The sequence below is a fragment of the Camelina sativa genome, chromosome 3 (genome assembly GCF_030686135.1).
Source record: "Camelina sativa cultivar CO46 ecotype springtype chromosome 3, ASM3068613v1".
NCBI lineage: Eukaryota > Viridiplantae > Streptophyta > Magnoliopsida > Brassicales > Brassicaceae > Camelina > Camelina sativa.
Window position 1 is genome coordinate 1,444,794 of NC_141882.1, and position 16,799 is coordinate 1,461,592.

Below are 16,799 nucleotides of genomic sequence, written 5' to 3' on the forward strand. Positions count from 1 at the left end.
AACATTGATGAAAACTATATATGATTGATGACGGTAGTAAAATATTATCTTATAAAAAATTTAAATTAGTATTAAGAAAAAAAATAAATTTCAGATACACAATTTTTTTAAATATAAAAATCAGTTGTGTTATAAAATCAAATCTGATAAAAAAAAAAATTATGAATTTAACTCGACATCCAGGCGACGAATTAAACTGATGACCCCACATATCCTAAACCATTTCTTTGACCACCAGAAAAACAAAACAATTTTATCATCATGAATTTAACTCGTTTTTATATTTAATTGATCGTTACCACCTATATTTTCGTGTTTTTTATTCAATGTTTTTTTATTCTTCATATTCTTTCTTTCTTGTCATTTCTATTGTCAAATTTTGTGGTAATCGTCATCATTACTTTTTCCGTCTGGTTCTTCGCTATACTCTTTTTCTTCTTCATCTTCATCAACTTCTTCACTTTCTTCTACTAAAAAACATTTTTTTAGACTATCACACAACTTGTTAATCCATCAAACTGCAAGAACATAATCTTTTCTTTTCTCATAAAAATAAAAATAAGATAAAAATAAAAAATTAATGAAAAAATATCAACTTATCTATAAAATCATACACAAAAATATGTTTTACAGCTCATAAGAAATAAAAAACACAAACATAGATAAATAAGATAATTTCTATTTGACATAAATATTTATAATATTTTAAACTTTTAAAAGGTTTCGAAATATAAATTTTGAACCTTTGAAAAAATTTCAATATTTATAATATTTTAAACTTTTAAAATTTAGAAATTATAATATTTTAAACTTTTTAAAAGCTAAGAACTTTTAAAAGTTTCAATATTTATACTTTTAAAAAGTTTCAATATTTATAATATTTTAAACTTTTAGAATTTAAAAATTATAATATTTAAAAACTTTTTAAAAGCTAAGAAATTTTAAAAGTTTCAGTATTTATAATATTAAAACTTTTAAATTTTTAAATATTATAATTTATTTTGAAACTTTTTAAAGTTTTAATATGATCAAATAAAAAACCTGATCAAACCGAATATACTTTTAAACTTGGACGCCTGATAAATCAACTTTTAAAATTTAGAAATTATAATATTTAAAACTTTTTAAAAGCTAAGAACCGTTAAAAGTTTCAATATTTAAAATATTTAAACTTTTAAAAAGTTTCAATATTTATAATATTTTAAAATTTTAGAATTTAAAAATTATAATATTTAAAAACTTTTTAAAAGCTAAACACTTTTAAATTTAATTTTTTTAAATATTATAATTTATTTTTTGAAACTTTTAAAATTTTTTATTTGATCAAATAAAAAACCGGATCAAACCGAATATACTTTTAAACTTGGACGCCTGACTCATTCGTTGTTAGAAGCATATTAATCTTATTTATATTGGTTATGAACTATTGTCTAAAAAAATTTCTAGCCAACGTGAGATATTGTGCATAGTTCTTTTATTTGCATAAATTTAAAATTTTCCTTTTTCCATAAAATTCTGGAAATTTAAAAAATGTCAATGAATAACATGTTAAATAACCATTGTTTAAAATAATTGTTAATATAGAAAATTTTGGAGATTTTAAAAAAATATTAATTAGTGAAGTGACTAATCTAAACGCCTTAACATCTTATAACTCCTTACTTTTTATTAGTATACATTTGGGAATCATAAAATTAAAATAGCTCATGAAAATTGAAAATAAAAAATTGAAGTAGATAATTGGATTTGGGAAAACAGAGAAATTGTGCGATTCTCACTCGTGTTTCTGGATTGTGTGATACCAAAAACGATTAGACAGAGAGAGAGAGAAGAGAGACCTGGTGGTATGGGAAATTTCGTGAAACGGAAACGTTTTGCAGTTTTTTTTTTTTTTTTTTTCTGATACGCACGAAAGAAACCGTATGTATTGTATAGTCTAGTAGTAGTTGTAATGGTGGTGACTTCGCTGCTAGTTTCCAAGGTTTGGTATCTACTTCGGCGATGGCGCACGGCGGATATGCCAAGCTGAGGGTAGCGGAGCATAACACGACGGCAGGAAGTAGTCGGAGATCAAAGGGACTTCGTGTGGAGAAGAAACCGAAGAATTCGTCTCTCAAAAATCGCAAATTCGTTCAATCGGCCGCATGATTCGTAAAGTAATGACCACTCTCTTCTTCTCTTCAGGCGAAATTAGGGTTTATGGTTGCCTTCTCCGGCCTTTTTGTCGGGAACTTGTTTCTGATTTTTAGATTAGAGATAATGATTTTGATGTATGCGATGATGATGTGTGTTCAATACAATTGGCTCTAGGATCTTCCACCTGAAGTAAGGGGGAGGCTCTAGGAAAGAAGTTGGATGATCTGAAGAAGCAACAAGATATACATAGCTGTTGAACGCATAATCTTCCTAAGAAACCGAAATATCAGATTCTTTGGTGAGAGAGATCATAGCATGTTATCTTTTTATGCATTGGATTGTTTTGTTTTCCCCCTGATTGATTTGGTTTGATCTGAAATCTTTCTTTGTGTAGAGCGGAGAAAGATTGAAAGGAGAGTATACGACAGTCTTGAGAAGTTACAACGGAATGGTCATGTGCAAGATGCAGAGATTGGTGGCCAACTCCATAAACTCAAAGAAGACCGTGAATATGTTAGGGTAAGCATCTTATACAAATCCAAATCTAGTTTCCTCTGTTAGTGGTAAGAATAGACACATTGTTCTTTTGCACAGTTTCTTCAGAGTGTTATCTTGTTTTCTGCTAATTTTCCTGCTAATTGTCCTAGTTATTCAGTAGAATGATTCAGTTTAAATGCTACTGACATCTTGCTCTGTGCAATTCAGTTCTTCCCCAAGAGTGAGAAGTATGTACCTCTATTTAGTGGAGGTGATGATTTACAAGTATCTGATCGGAGAAATAAATTGCGGAAGCAAATCAAAGCCAATATAATTAATGCTGCTGCTAGTGGGAAAGAGTTGGAAGGTATTGATGATATGTAGCGATGTTTATGTGGTGCTCTTTTCCCTTTACTTTCTGTATAAAACTGGGGCAGTATGCTTTTTTCGTAGTTGCATGCATTCTGACCTTCTGTTTTCTCTTGAAATAATGCTGGTTATGTTACGGTATCTATTATCTGATTTTTTTTTTTTTTTTGAGTGGAAAACAGAGACAGGGAGCGAAGATGATGCGCTATTGGACCTGAGTGATGATGACTTCTTTGTCAACGGAAGTTCAAGTGACGAAGCAGATGCGGACGATGGGTGGACTGATAAAAGCACCAAGTACGCCTTGTAACCATGTGCAATAGTTTCTGTACACCTCAATACTATTAATTGTAGTTTATTGACTATATTAGTGTATAACATGGGAGATGAAGACAAAGTCAACAAAACTAGTATTCTAGTGTATACACCTCTGAATTCCATTAAGCTATTATTCTTGTGCAATACGTTGATTCTTGACTTTTTTTTCTTTCCCAGGGAGCCGGTTTCTAGTGCTTTTGGCAGAGCAATATCGAGCATGTCCAGTGATGAAAGAAATCAGGTACAGTGCAAAAGTACTCACAATCTTGTTGTTTTGCATGATACTGGGGGGACTTTAATACGCCGGAAAAAGTCAGAAACTTTACATGTTCAGTTTCGGCGTGATCAAAGTATATGAAACTGCTGAAGTGTTAAATGTTACTGAAGTTAGTATTTGGTTAATGATTCCTTTTGTTTTATTGTAGAAGCTGTACACTACTAGGGTTTTAATGCCACCACAACTGTCAAGGTTTGCATCAGCATCTCGTATGTATTCATCTGTGGAGAGGAATGAGATGCCTTTCTCCAGCAACACTTCACGTAGAAGAAGCCAGTATTCACATGCTGCCATCATGAAGTGTTCTTCTACGTGAAGTGTTGCTGGAGAACCTATCAATTCGAAAGGCTTAACTCATGATGATGACCCGCCTTGTCGTACACTCTCTGAATATAGATATGTTTTTATGTGACAGATAGATAGGTTCTGCTGTTTTTGGCCAATGATATAAACCCTTAACCTTTGGCTAAACGTGTTTCTCCCTTGAGATAAGCAATTTATAGTTCTGTTATGTGTTCAGATTGAGTTTAAAACCAATTAATGGGACTGATCCAATCCAACAACAATCTGATCTCAGATTGAGAACCAAAACAGAAAAATGGGTCTTGCTTGAAAATCTCTACTAATCGATGAGAACACAAAACAGATTGCTACAACCAGTAGCAGTAGAAGAACTCAACAATCTGCATAACACATAACCAAAGGCTACAGACAACCTTTTGCCCTGCTTTCCGAAACAAAATGTAATAAGGATCCAGTTTCAAGTGCTTAAGACCATTAAGCATGTCTACATTTGAATTTTACCGATGAGGTAAAACTAGGCAATGACTTGGATTCAGTCCGATGAACATAGATCTCTCCCGCCAATCCGACAACCCGAGCACAAACAGAGATTGCTCTTGCCCTAGAGAAACTCTGTTTTCTTCAGGTTCTTGTGTCCCTTTTAGGTTTCTTGAAGCTTTATCTCATACAACGCAGCCTAAACCTTTAGCTTCTGATCCTTTCATGATCCTTAGTCTCTTGCAAGTACACACAAACATCCTGCAACAACAAACAAATCCATAAGAACACGTTACAAATTGTGGTTTCTGATATGTTTCTTTTTTTGTGAAATTGTTTTTTGACAGATCTATGGAAGACTTACTCCCATGGAACATCTCCAACGAGCATCCAGTCACCATCTTTGTCTTCATAAGTGGGCACAAAGTCTAAACCTTTATATCCTTCTCTCTGAAAATACTCTCCCACAGAGAATTTGAACATCACTTCTAAAGCTTTGAGCAATTCTGAGTATCCTTTGTAACAACTCGGATCTATTTTCCTCAAGTATGGTGCACCATCCATACTTACTTTCACATAGCTTCCTTGAACCTCATGATCAGTTTCATTCTTCCTTGTCTGAACGTTGTTCTTCCTGTAAGATCTAACTGGTGGCCATCCAACAATCTGAGCCCTGCAATAAGGAAGAAGGCACTGTCAATAAGTCTTTTTCTTGACCAGATCAGATCCAGAGAATTTGTGTGTTTAAAACTCACTTTCGAGGAGGAGATGTTTCGGTTTTCCTCGTTGATGATTCAATTTCATTCTCGGAACCACTTGGTAATGCTCTCTTGTTGCTGTTATTACAGCAAGAAACTATCTCTTTTTCTTCACATACATTGTCTGTTCCTGGTAATCCAAGTCTCAGCTCAGTTTCCTTGAGGTTAATAAACTCATCCATATTAACTCTCTTCTGATTCTTCAAGAGTGCGGGAGAAAGAAAAACAAAGCTTTGGTTATATTGCTTTGGGGAGACGAGAGAGAGATAGAGAAGTTGATAATGATGTAGATGAAGATGAGGCTTCGTGGAAACTGAGTGTTTTATAGAAGTTAAAAAGATAGATTGATAGAGAAGAAACTGTATTTTGAATTAAGGACGAAGGACAAAAAAAGCTAAGCTTGTCGGTAGCGGTAACAGCAACTTTGAGGCAAAAGTGTGTCCCATCCTCTTGGGACATTAATTAAGTGGACACACTTTCTCTTTCTCCCATCTGTCCAAAGCCAAAAACAAAAATCTTTACATTTTTCTTCGCACTCTTTTAATACAGACGGTCAAGACTGCAGATCAAATCTTTCCTCCCCACCACCACATGTGGTATGCCATATGCATATGTCTCCTCTTTCAATAGTGATCTTTTTTGGATGACCAGTTGAGTACACTGACTTCAGAGATTTACTTATTTTTTCAATAACTCTCTATATATGCAATTGTAGCTTGTATTCAGTAATATTTGATCATGGATATTGAGTTTCATTGGCTCTAGAACGAAAGTTTAAACCTTTTTGATTTTCTCTGCTTCAAAAAGAGATACTTTGGGTGCTGAAGAGCCAAAAGCAGAGCTAACGTGACAAAATCTATCATCCTTCTTTACTGGGTTTTGTTAAAGCTCACAACTTTTGTCTTCTGTCACTTAACGATCATGATCACCACACACGTATATATCAATCTGAAACAAAACTGAGAGCATCACGACAAGACATTCAACTAGCTCAAGGCTTAGTTAATTGTCAGTAACATCATAATGGGGTCTTGTAGTTTTGGTTTGGAAACTGAGATCTTCAACAGATTATCTCTCTGTCTTTGTTCATGTTACAGCGTGCGTTTATATTGGTTGTATTCTACTTAATTATATGGAGCTCTTACCTCCTAGTGTAGATGTTACACGTCTTTGGTAGAACCTAATCGAATTGAACTGGATCTAAGTTTGGTTAAAATTGTTGTTTTTTCATAGCCGAGGGTTTGCACTGTGCATGCATGGTTTCCGAAATTGAAGTCCTACTGCCAGCCACCCATGCCAAGATTTACTACCATCTACCAATATTATATTTTTGTATTAGAACAAAAAAAAATATGTATTGAAGTAAGAGTGTTGACTTGAAAATATTGACGAAAACAGTTGCAAAAAAAAAAAAAAAATCATTAAAATTAGTGGTGATTACAAAATGCAAACCAGTATACATGATACATCACGCATTGATTTCGGTACGGTGTGAGAAACATTCTCTTCTTGGTTCACTCATAAAGAAGATATATAATAAAGATTCGTTTTTATGACACGAAAGGCTCATACAAATCTAAATTATATTAATTGTATTTTAAAATTTATGAATAGGAACTTCTCTGTTTTTTTGCTATCAAGACAAAAAAAAGAATAGAACTTTTCTGCGTTAACTTTTTACTGGCCATCTAAATTATCTAAACGAAACATTTAAATGACTATGTGAGTAAACTTAAAAAGTAAAACAAAAGCGTACGTAATGTGAGTAAACTTAAATTATGTATATGTTTGTTGTCTTTCCATATATATAAATAATATATAAATAATTGAAGACTTTTTTTTTTTGGGTAGGAATCAAAGACTTTTTTTAGGCATGAATATCCGCAAGCTTTTGCTATTTAATAAGTTGCAATTTTCGCACTCATTTTATGCCGTTTTTTTTTTTGTATAGCCTACAGTACTTTGCAATTTAATTAACTGATCAAATACCAAAAAACTCGCTGAAGTAGAAGAAAATTAAAAATTATATTAAAATTCGGTACAAAAGATTATCACAATAATAAGATGAGAAAGAGTATACTTTTTTTTTTTGCATTACGAAAACAACTTCAAATCGTAATAAATTGCAATAGCCAAAGAAGTGAGTGATGATACGTTCTATAATTGTATCTGCCGACATGATCATCATGAGACGACATGTCACTCAAATATTTGCTTGCCCTACCAGAAAAGTAGAAGATCTCAAGCTACCACATCTTCAACCGTACACGTGTAAACAATCCTATAAAGATGCCTTTCAGCCGCGCTAAGCTAATCAATAATGTTTGTTTATAAAAACACTCTAAACCCGCGGCAAGTTTTTTAAGATTGTGGTTTAACTTAAACCAAGACTGCGTTAAAAAGCTCTTCTGATGATGATATGAGTAAGTTTTAGCAACACATATACAGTACTAATTGCTTTGGTTTTGGTTTGGTCCAAATTCGAAAGTTCAGAATATTTATTTATTTAAGTTTTATAATCTCTATGGTAATAATAACAATAATGCTATACGACATCCAACACGTTTTCTCTTTAATTGGACAAGAAGAGTAATTAAATGGGCTGGGCCGCTACAATTTGGATTTTTATTTCTCTTTGACGGCGTTCTGGACCACTTCAATCTAACTTAACCACCTCTTTTTGCATTCTATATAAAGAAGTCAAACTTTACAATCTTCTTATCCACAAATAATTACTTTTATTTTGCTCTAAGTTAGGTTCGTAAACTAACCTCGGGTTTCCTCATTATTTCGTGGGATCTGTTTCTTACTATTTTATTTTTTTGATATTTCTTTAGGAAAATTCCAAGCCAATCTTCAACTCTCTCGATATCTCAAAATACGAGAAAAAAAAAAAAAAGTTTTGGTCTTTCCTTTATTTTTTTTTTAGAAAGAGTTAAATTCATATGTACATCTCATTTTTACAAAATAGTGAAATACTTTGTATCGATTTTAGTTTAAAATAACAGAAATTGGAAACTGACGTTGATGGCAAAATTAGTCCGACTCTGTTTATAGTATGCATGATACTATACTGGTCTAGACTTTAGACTTTAATTTCGATTTGGTCATAGGATATTATATTAAATGATAAATAAGCTAAAAGTTTTGATAACAGGAACGGAATGAATACTCTCACGGTCTCACCCATATGATTTTGATATTGTTCCACAGTTATTTTTAATTTTGGACCAAAATATTAGTAAAAAGGTTAATTTAATAACAGTACTATTTGAACTGAATTTAACACTATTTAATTTGGGTCAACTGATTTTCTTAACGTTTCTGTAAATTATTGCATGAAGATATATGTTATATTTTTGCTAATTATTTTACCTTCAAAGATTATATAGGCCAAAGTATTTTACGAGTTAAACATAATTTGCTTGTCAAAATATATTAGAATTATTTGGACAAAGAGAATAAATATCTTTACTGGTCAAATGTAATCAATAAAGCGATCCCCCCAAATCTCTTTATATGCTAGCTAATCTCATTTCCACTATTTACCATCAGCAAATCGTCTTTGATCCCATCGTTAAAGTTTTGGGAATCATCAACCAATATCTGATATCTTTAGATCCCAATATATTTGATTACCATTTCACGATGATCACAAAAGAGTACTTCCTCTGTCTCATAAAGATTGATGTTTAGAAGTTTTTACACATTTTAAAAAAATATTGATTATTTAGTTTAAATATATTTTTTTCTTTGACTAAAGAGATATTATTTAATTTTAAACCAATAACAATTCAAACTTTTAAATATTTTCAATGATTACTTATTGAAGTTTACAAAACATCAATCTTTGTTATATAAAAAAAATATCCCAAAACATCAATCTTTATGAGAAAACAAATGCTAATTAACCTCTCCGAACATATAAATATAGTATTATTTAGTTTTACATCTATAATCTGTGGACCATCACCAAAAACGCGGAGATAACGAATATAGAAAAAAATAAGATTTGTTTATCAACACAATTGGGGGTGTAATTAATCAATTAATTAACTACTTTTAGAAACATTAAGTAGAAAGTAGACATATTCCAAGCAATGGTACTATGGTTAGCCCCCACCAGGCCACCACGAGGCTATATTGTTAAGAGTTTTGCCAACATATAGAATATAGATATATATCTCATGAGCGTATATATAGAGGCGATTCTCACATTTTTACTTTTATAGAATATGTTAAAGTGAGTAGTTAATAAGATGTGTAAGAACATGAAAAAATTGTAACGTTTGCAATATATATCCCACACATACGTAATTTGCACTTAGTAAAGATCAATTATCAAATAGATCATATCCGATCCGAATAAACTTCATAATGACAAACATATAGTGATAATTAAGTATTATGGCATGTATATATATAGTATATACTAAAATAAAAGTTAATACTAGTATTCAATAAAAAAATGTAGGTATACGTAAATACTTATTTATGAAATACGACAGATACAAATGTATATATATCGTCGGTCGAACATGTCAGAACTCAGAAGTCAGAACGGAGGAGAAGCAAACTCACCAGAGAAATAAATAATGCAACAAATGATAGCAGAAATGATTGCTTCAATATATACTAAGATTTTTGTTTTTTCAGGTATAATAATATATATTTTAATAAAATATCAAACTATGGCTAATATATACACTTTAAAAACAAATATGACTCAAACGAGAGTAAATTTATAAAACGGGGAACTGTACTGAAATATGTTCTCTGAGGAACTTTCAGTTTTTGTTTTTTTGTTTGCTAAAGGAGCTCGCCTATAATTTGAACTACAATCGGTTATTTTCACCCATACTTATATAATAATATAAGGATAGTGCTTAGAAGGTCTAAAAGTCATCAGTTCTAAGGATAATGCTCATAAGGGAACCATATAAAATGTTGTAAGCATTAGTTTAAAGGAATTTACGGATCTAGGCCCGAAATCTCTTGATAATTAAAAAAAAAATAGTGTATAAGTTATATTTCTGATAATAGTTGGTTGTTTGTAGACTGTAGAGCAAATATTGACGCGTAAAGTAATTTGTTTGAGTCTCAGAAGAGTTGTGGCTTTCACACACAATCACAATTTACATTTTAGTCAATGTAAACTTATTATTTGGTTTTGTCGTTTCAATTGCATGCATGCATATATTTTGGCTGCATTCCTTAAATGTGAGAAGTATATTCCAACAACTAATTTAAATGAGAAAACTAATTTTTTCAAAAGAAATGGAAAATAGACTAAAAAAAACCAAATATTGATCTTTGTGTGGTAGAAAGTTGAGAGTTGTGGCCTTGTACTGTCCATATGAAAAGTACACCTGGTCCTCGCACGTTCTTATCTTGCAAGTTAATTATTAACACATAAATACCTTTGAAAATAACTCATTCATTTCGACATTATCATTTATATAACAAAATACTTACGACCTATATGTAGATAAAGTGAAAGCACATTATCAAAATTACACATAAAATTAAGATAGTCTCTATCATGACAAAGAAAAAAGTGGTCTCCATATATGTATATATATATATATATATATATATATATTCTTGTGATTATTGATATACTGGATTTGGTTGCATTGGTTCAATTTGCATACAATCCATCTTTGTGTGCGGGCGCTTTTTTTTTTGTAATGCCGGTTGGACCGAGATTTGATATCATTCACTGGTTTACAGACTTATAGTTATCATGTGAATTCCATATATAGTGATCAGTAGATATATTGACCGGATAAAGTAGACACACATTGATAAACACGACAAAATGATGTGATATATAAGACAAAGTGACCCAAAATTCGATTGGAAAAAATGGGGTACGTTGATTTGAAAACTGATGAGAGTTTTTTGGGATAGAAACAAAAGGAGAGAAAGGGGGTAAAGAGAAGGATGTAGACAAGGCAAGGAACAAAAGTAGGGTTTATGATGTTTTTGAGCCTCTGAATTTTATTTGATGTAACTTGTCCCGTTATCACCTCCATGTTTTTGTTCTTCTCGTTAATTTAAATTCTGGTTTTGGAATTTATGGTGATGTTATTGCACTCTCTTCTTTTGGATTCTGATGCCACTCATGTCCCCCGCTAAATTTACCTTAGGGTAGGAATATGTCTTTTTCCCTATTTAATTATTTTCCAATTTGTTGAATGTGCGTTTGTTATTATGGTTAGTACCATATTTGCTGTTATTAAAATGTACCATAGTCGAAGTTTTCGCCTTTTTGATTATCTAAAACCGATTATAAAATGTTTTTTTTTGTTTTTCATATAGCCGATTATAAAAGTTGGTTCCGCCCAAACAGTTTACTTGGCTTCTACGTATCAGATATCAATTTGTTATGTTTGATTTTGAATAGTATATTAGTTGATTAGGCCTACTATCATATGAGGTTTAAACTTTATAGTTACATATTCTCAATCTCAGTTAATTAGGATTACTACTTAGTAATATATATGAGGTTTAAAGTTATATTATCTCAATAGAAAAGGACACTATATATATCCTTACACAGTTAAAGTTAAAACTAGATGGTTTAGATTTTCCATTACAATTTATACACACTCTTACTCTTAGACTTTAATTAACTTCAGCCTTCATGACACACAACACTAATACTAATACAAAAAACAAGAATACAAATTTCAGACGCGGTGTTTGATAATATAATTTTTTTTCTCCAATATTTAAAATTATACTTTAACCTCAAAAACTGACGTACAACGTCAACTATGAAATTCCGAGAAAATTGTTACGTATCTTGTTTCTTTTCGTCAAATTAATCCGTGAATATCTGTACACTAAATTTAACCACCATTTATATATATTGTTTGCTGCAAACTACGAAGTTTTTATAATATTACCTAACAATTTTATAAGTGTCTAGATACACATTTCGTTTGTGTAGTGTTTATAGGTGAGTTTTTGATTAAAATATAGAAGATGTACCGTATGCTTTATTTTGTATTGGCATGAGAATAATCATATACAAGAGGGCTGCGCTTTTATTGTGGGATGAATAATTGAATCATGTGGATGTGATATGCATAATTGGAAGGTTCCGGCGAAGAATCTTACGGAAAAAGAAATTAAAATGAAAAATATACATAGTTAATAATTATATCTAGAAGTCAGAAAGGCATAATATAATTATACTAATAATAATGTACATATCTACTGATACACTCTCATATGATATGTCTGCGACCTCGCCACCCAAAAGAATCTCTCTATTTGTAAACTACATTACATTTGGAACTATACGAAAATAAGTATGTGGTATTAAAAGAGTAGAATGGGTAGTTTTCCACATATAATAAACAACAAATTAAGCGTACATATATATATATATATAAAACAAAATTATTTATTAAACAAATTAAAACGGTTCTGTATGTAGCTACAATATAAATCTTAAGAAAGATCCAATAACAGTAAATTGAATATTGATACAAAAAAAAAACAGTAAATTGAATAAAGTGAGCAGTGATTAGTCTAAACTCGAGCAGGATGACTTCATCAAAGGGCTTAGATTCATCCACGTGTCAAGAAACCTATTTAACCTAAGATATCTTAAATACGACATACACATGCAGCTAACTCCTAGACAGAGATAATACAGACTCATCTCTCACTTAGTATTATTTTATAAAACCATTTAAATTTCCATCTTCCTCATCACCTTCCAAAGAAGAAGAAGAAGAAGAAGAGAGGCTAATAATGATAGGCAGTGTCGAGCTGAATCTGAGGGAGACTGAGTTGTGTCTAGGTCTTCCCGGCGGAGACACGGTGGCTCCCGTAACTGGAAACAAGAGAGGGTTCTCAGAGACGGTTGATCTGAAGCTGAATCTGAACAATGAGCCTGAAAATAAAGAAGGATCTACGACTCATGGCGTCGTGACTTTTGATTCTAAGGACAAGAGTTCTTGTCCCAAAGATCCAGCCAAGCCTCCTGCCAAGTACTTTGACTAATTTGTCCTTTTTGATTTATTTTGCAATCTTCCTTTAATTTTTTTTGTTTCTTTCTTATTTTTAGATGATAACATCTTTATACGAGAGTTAAGCTTGATGAGCAATTTACCAAAAGGCTCATGCAAAAAAATATATGTGAAAATCACGTCAAAATGATCTGGCCGTAGCTGACTATAGTTTATATAAATAAAATCTTGATGAATATAGGGCACAAGTTGTGGGATGGCCACCGGTGAGATCATACCGGAAGAACGTAATGGTTTCGTGCCAAAAATCAAGCAGTGGCCCAGAGGCGGCAGCGTTCGTGAAGGTGTCAATGGACGGAGCACCGTACTTGAGGAAAGTCGACTTGAGGATGTATAAAAGTTACGACGAGCTCTCTAATGCTTTGTCCAACATGTTCAGCTCTTTTACCTTGGGTACGTTTTATATGTACATTTCTTTTACCATGCATCTTTAACTATATTAGTTAGTTGTTACTATATATAAAGAATATAAATATGATTAGTTATTTCTATTTTTTTATGATGATAAGTCACATATAAAGTACCGGCCGGTATCAAGTAATATTTCATATGTTAGTCCTGTTTGAGGATGAATCGAAAAGCTCAAAAAAATTTCTTTTAGTTAGTTAGCTGAACTAAGATAATTTTTTTAATCGTGGAAATTAAATAAGCTAAGATAATTTGTTTAGGAAAATATGGAGGAGAAGAAGGGATGATAGACTTTATGAATGAGAGGAAATTGATGGACTTAGTGAATAGTTGGGACTATGTTCCCTCTTATGAAGACAAAGACGGTGATTGGATGCTCGTCGGCGACGTTCCTTGGCCGTAAGTCTTCTTCAATTCTAGTTACGATTTAATTAAAGCTTAATTAACTTATTCGTTTCATTTATTTTGTTCCCAATAATTAGTAACCATATATGTGGTTTAATTTATTGTTTATTAGAATGTTCGTTGATACATGCAAACGTTTACGTCTCATGAAGGGATCTGACGCAATTGGTCTCGGTATGTATTTTCGACCGATGCATTTTATATTCACACAATATACTACTGTAAATGTTTTAATTTGCTGTCTATATAGATCGTTTAAGACGATGTCTACATAAATGCTTAAACCGTTTATTACTTTCGCACAATATATATACTACTGTAAATAATTTATTTACTCCTTTATTGCTTACTGATTGTAAAATATTTCAGCTCCGAGGGCAATGGAGAAGTGCAAGAGCAGAGCTTGAAGTCAAAAAGGTTATGTGGTACGTAATGATTATATATTTGAGTTATCACATTTATTGGTGTTAATTGTTTTTTTGTTTTTGGTTTTTTTTCTTACGATAAAATACATTGTTCAATTTCTTTTGATTGTCTGTGTTTTGATCTGGATTTGGTATGTAGATATAGTTTGTATGCTATTATGTGTAATGAACTTAATTAAATATTTGAGACATTTGTAATGGGAAATGTGTAATAATTTGAACATCTTATGTGTCAATGTGTGTGTTTTAAAAATGTGTATATTGATCATATTAGTAAAATATGATTTTCATTCCACCAAGGAAACTTTATCGTCACATTACTTTTCTTTAATTACAATCTGTTCAGTTATTTTCTGAATGCAAAACGATATACATTTGGTTTCTACATGTCTTGAAACTAAGAGTAAAGATCATAGAGATCGAGTATGTGACCATAAAATAAACTTTCCCCGGGCATTGTTTCGACTATAATTAAAAAAAAAATGCATGGAAAGGATTCACTTTGATGGTATATTGATTTTTTCGTAATTAAAGTGATAAATGGCTTTGGTTGGAGGAATGAAAAATAGAGAAAGAGGACCCATAGGGAAGAGAGGGAGCAATGCCATGTGCATCTTCATGGGTCTCTTCATTTCATTACCTTTGTTTATCATTTCATTTCCCATTATATTAATCAGGAATGTTAACTTTTATACCAACTAAATTTATTTAAGATGTGTATCATAATTATAAACAAACAGCCTCTCTATAATGAATATCTTAATGGAGCTAGCATATGTCTCTCTTAGCACATATTAATTAATTTGATGTCCAACGTTAAAAAGTATAACGAATGATATATATATGAAATAAAAGAAAATTGAGAATTTGAATACGAATAGATATGATGGGGAAGCACATGGAGAAGATGTTGAATCCCAAACGAACAAATCAAAGTTTTTATGAATGTATCGCTTCAACGTACATGCATGCAATCGAGTCCAAATTAAGAGAGGTGGGCGCGTGTACTCACGGCTCTCTCCTCTCTCCTCCTTTCTCTTCTTCTGATCACAACTCCTTGCATCGAGTGAAGGTTCCTCCGGTGATTCCGGCATTGAAGAGGAACTACTAGTCCATGGCGTTTCATCCGTAGTCCATTGCACCTACCGATAAGATCATCAGATCAAAATCAAGGGAGTTTGTAGCGAAGAGAAGCTTCCGCAGGACAATTCCGGTAAGAGCTCTATCGGCGGCGTGGCTTTGCGGTTAGAAGAAGGTAGTTCTCGGCGAGGAATGAAAAAGATACGGCGGTTAGATCTGAACGGCTGGAGACGCAGGAGGTTTTGTCACGACCGGTGGTTTGACGGGGAGGTCTACCGCCGGAAAGGCTAGACTAAGCCACCGTCGATGGCTGTTTAGATTTACTCCCTACTGCTTTATCTCTATCAGACTGAACCATGGCTTCCGGATTGTTAGATCGGTTTCTTCTTCCTTCTCTTCACAACTCTACGGTGGCGGGATGGTGATGGTCCTGTGTCACCTTCTCTGTTTGACTCTCGTCTTCCTGGCTCGCCGGTGGTCATGGGCCGACGAGTATCTGCAACTTCGTGGGAAGGCGGCTACAATAGGGTTCTCCTTTGCAGATTAGGGTTTCTGGCTCATACCAATTAGCTACCGGTTTAGTTTGATATACCCGGGTTAATTTTGGTCTTTGTTATCTAGTTTAGTTTGTTGTAATCGGACTGGGTCTTAAGGTGATAATTGTATGGGCCTATTCCGGAAATAGCCCATTAGACATATATATTTATAAATTGAAAGTTTTTTAACAAAAAACGTACATGCATGCATATATATAGAAAATATATGTCTACAAGTGTATGTGTAAACACAAACATTGTACAATTAGTTACGCTCAAATGTTTTGAATTTCAGAATAATAATAATTATATTCATATATTTCTTGGATCAGGCAGAAGCATGTTCGATGGTTGATGGGGTCAATAATTAATATGACAAGTTGATGCTCTAGAGGGTTCTTCACCAAACTAAAATAACGCATAATCATTATTTAAGAATTGGATATAGAGAAACTTATTAAAAGTTATAGAGAAATTAGAAATGGAGTAATAGTTTTTCAAATTTTAATTACAAAATTCTCTATAACATTTAGAAACCACGAAAAGTTGCAGAAAACAATATCACCCACGAGAAAGAAAATATTAGAAGAGGAAAATAATCATCTACACTTTTTAACAGTTTTTTTTCTTTTTTCTTTAACATACAGTTTCTAACACTTATCATTAATTATTTTTTGCTTAACACCAATAATTAATTTTTAATTAAAAACATATATCATAGCTATTAATGATAAGTGTTAGAGACTGTAGATGATCAGAATGGTTACCAGAAAATTACAAGT

General features: G+C 32.2%; 2 protein-coding genes and 1 pseudogene across 3 annotated transcripts; 2 read left to right on the top strand and 1 right to left on the bottom strand.

Annotated features, from left to right (window-relative positions):
- Positions 1–1,855: 1,855 nt before the first annotated feature.
- On the top strand, positions 1,856–4,096 carry LOC104761845 (uncharacterized; annotated as a pseudogene). The gene is made up of 8 exons (XR_015594889.1): positions 1,856–2,156; positions 2,311–2,434; positions 2,531–2,655; positions 2,842–2,980; positions 3,165–3,279; positions 3,478–3,541; positions 3,726–3,769; positions 3,896–4,096. The product of XR_015594889.1 is annotated as an uncharacterized LOC104761845 (transcript).
- An 80-nt stretch (positions 4,097–4,176) lies between these two features.
- Positions 4,177–5,625, bottom strand: LOC104761855 (auxin-responsive protein IAA3-like). Its single transcript, XM_087507831.1, has 3 exons — positions 5,113–5,625; positions 4,722–5,030; positions 4,177–4,618 (listed from the first exon to the last, which is right to left on the bottom strand). The coding sequence occupies exons 1-3, from the start codon at positions 5,295–5,297 to the stop codon at positions 4,543–4,545; spliced, it is 570 nt and encodes a 189-aa protein (XP_087363957.1). The 5' UTR covers positions 5,298–5,625; the 3' UTR covers positions 4,177–4,542.
- Positions 5,626–11,189: 5,564 nt separating this feature from the next.
- LOC104761863 (auxin-responsive protein IAA17) lies at positions 11,190–14,637 on the top strand. The gene is made up of 5 exons (XM_010485015.3): positions 11,190–13,124; positions 13,345–13,556; positions 13,832–13,970; positions 14,089–14,150; positions 14,346–14,637. Exons 1-5 carry the CDS (start codon positions 12,886–12,888, stop codon positions 14,381–14,383), a joined length of 690 nt encoding a protein of 229 aa, XP_010483317.1. The 5' UTR covers positions 11,190–12,885; the 3' UTR covers positions 14,384–14,637.
- Positions 14,638–16,799: the final 2,162 nt, after the last annotated feature.

Bases quoted from the DNA above. Each gene is read 5' to 3' on its own strand.
- LOC104761863 (XM_010485015.3), top strand. From the start codon at position 12,886: ATGATAGGCAGTGTCGAGCTGAATCTGAGGGAGACTGAGTTGTGTCTA. The intron at 13,125-13,344 runs GTACTTTGACTA...TGATGAATATAG, and splicing joins CCAGCCAAGCCTCCTGCCAA to GGCACAAGTTGTGGGATGGC. The intron at 14,151-14,345 runs GTATGTATTTTC...AAAATATTTCAG, and splicing joins ATCTGACGCAATTGGTCTCG to CTCCGAGGGCAATGGAGAAG.
- LOC104761855 (XM_087507831.1), bottom strand. From the start codon at position 5,297: ATGGATGAGTTTATTAACCTCAAGGAAACTGAGCTGAGACTTGGATTA. The intron at 5,031-5,112 runs GTGAGTTTTAAA...TCCTTATTGCAG, and splicing joins GAAACATCTCCTCCTCGAAA to GGCTCAGATTGTTGGATGGC. The intron at 4,619-4,721 runs GTAAGTCTTCCA...TTGTTGTTGCAG, and splicing joins GTTGGAGATGTTCCATGGGA to GATGTTTGTGTGTACTTGCA.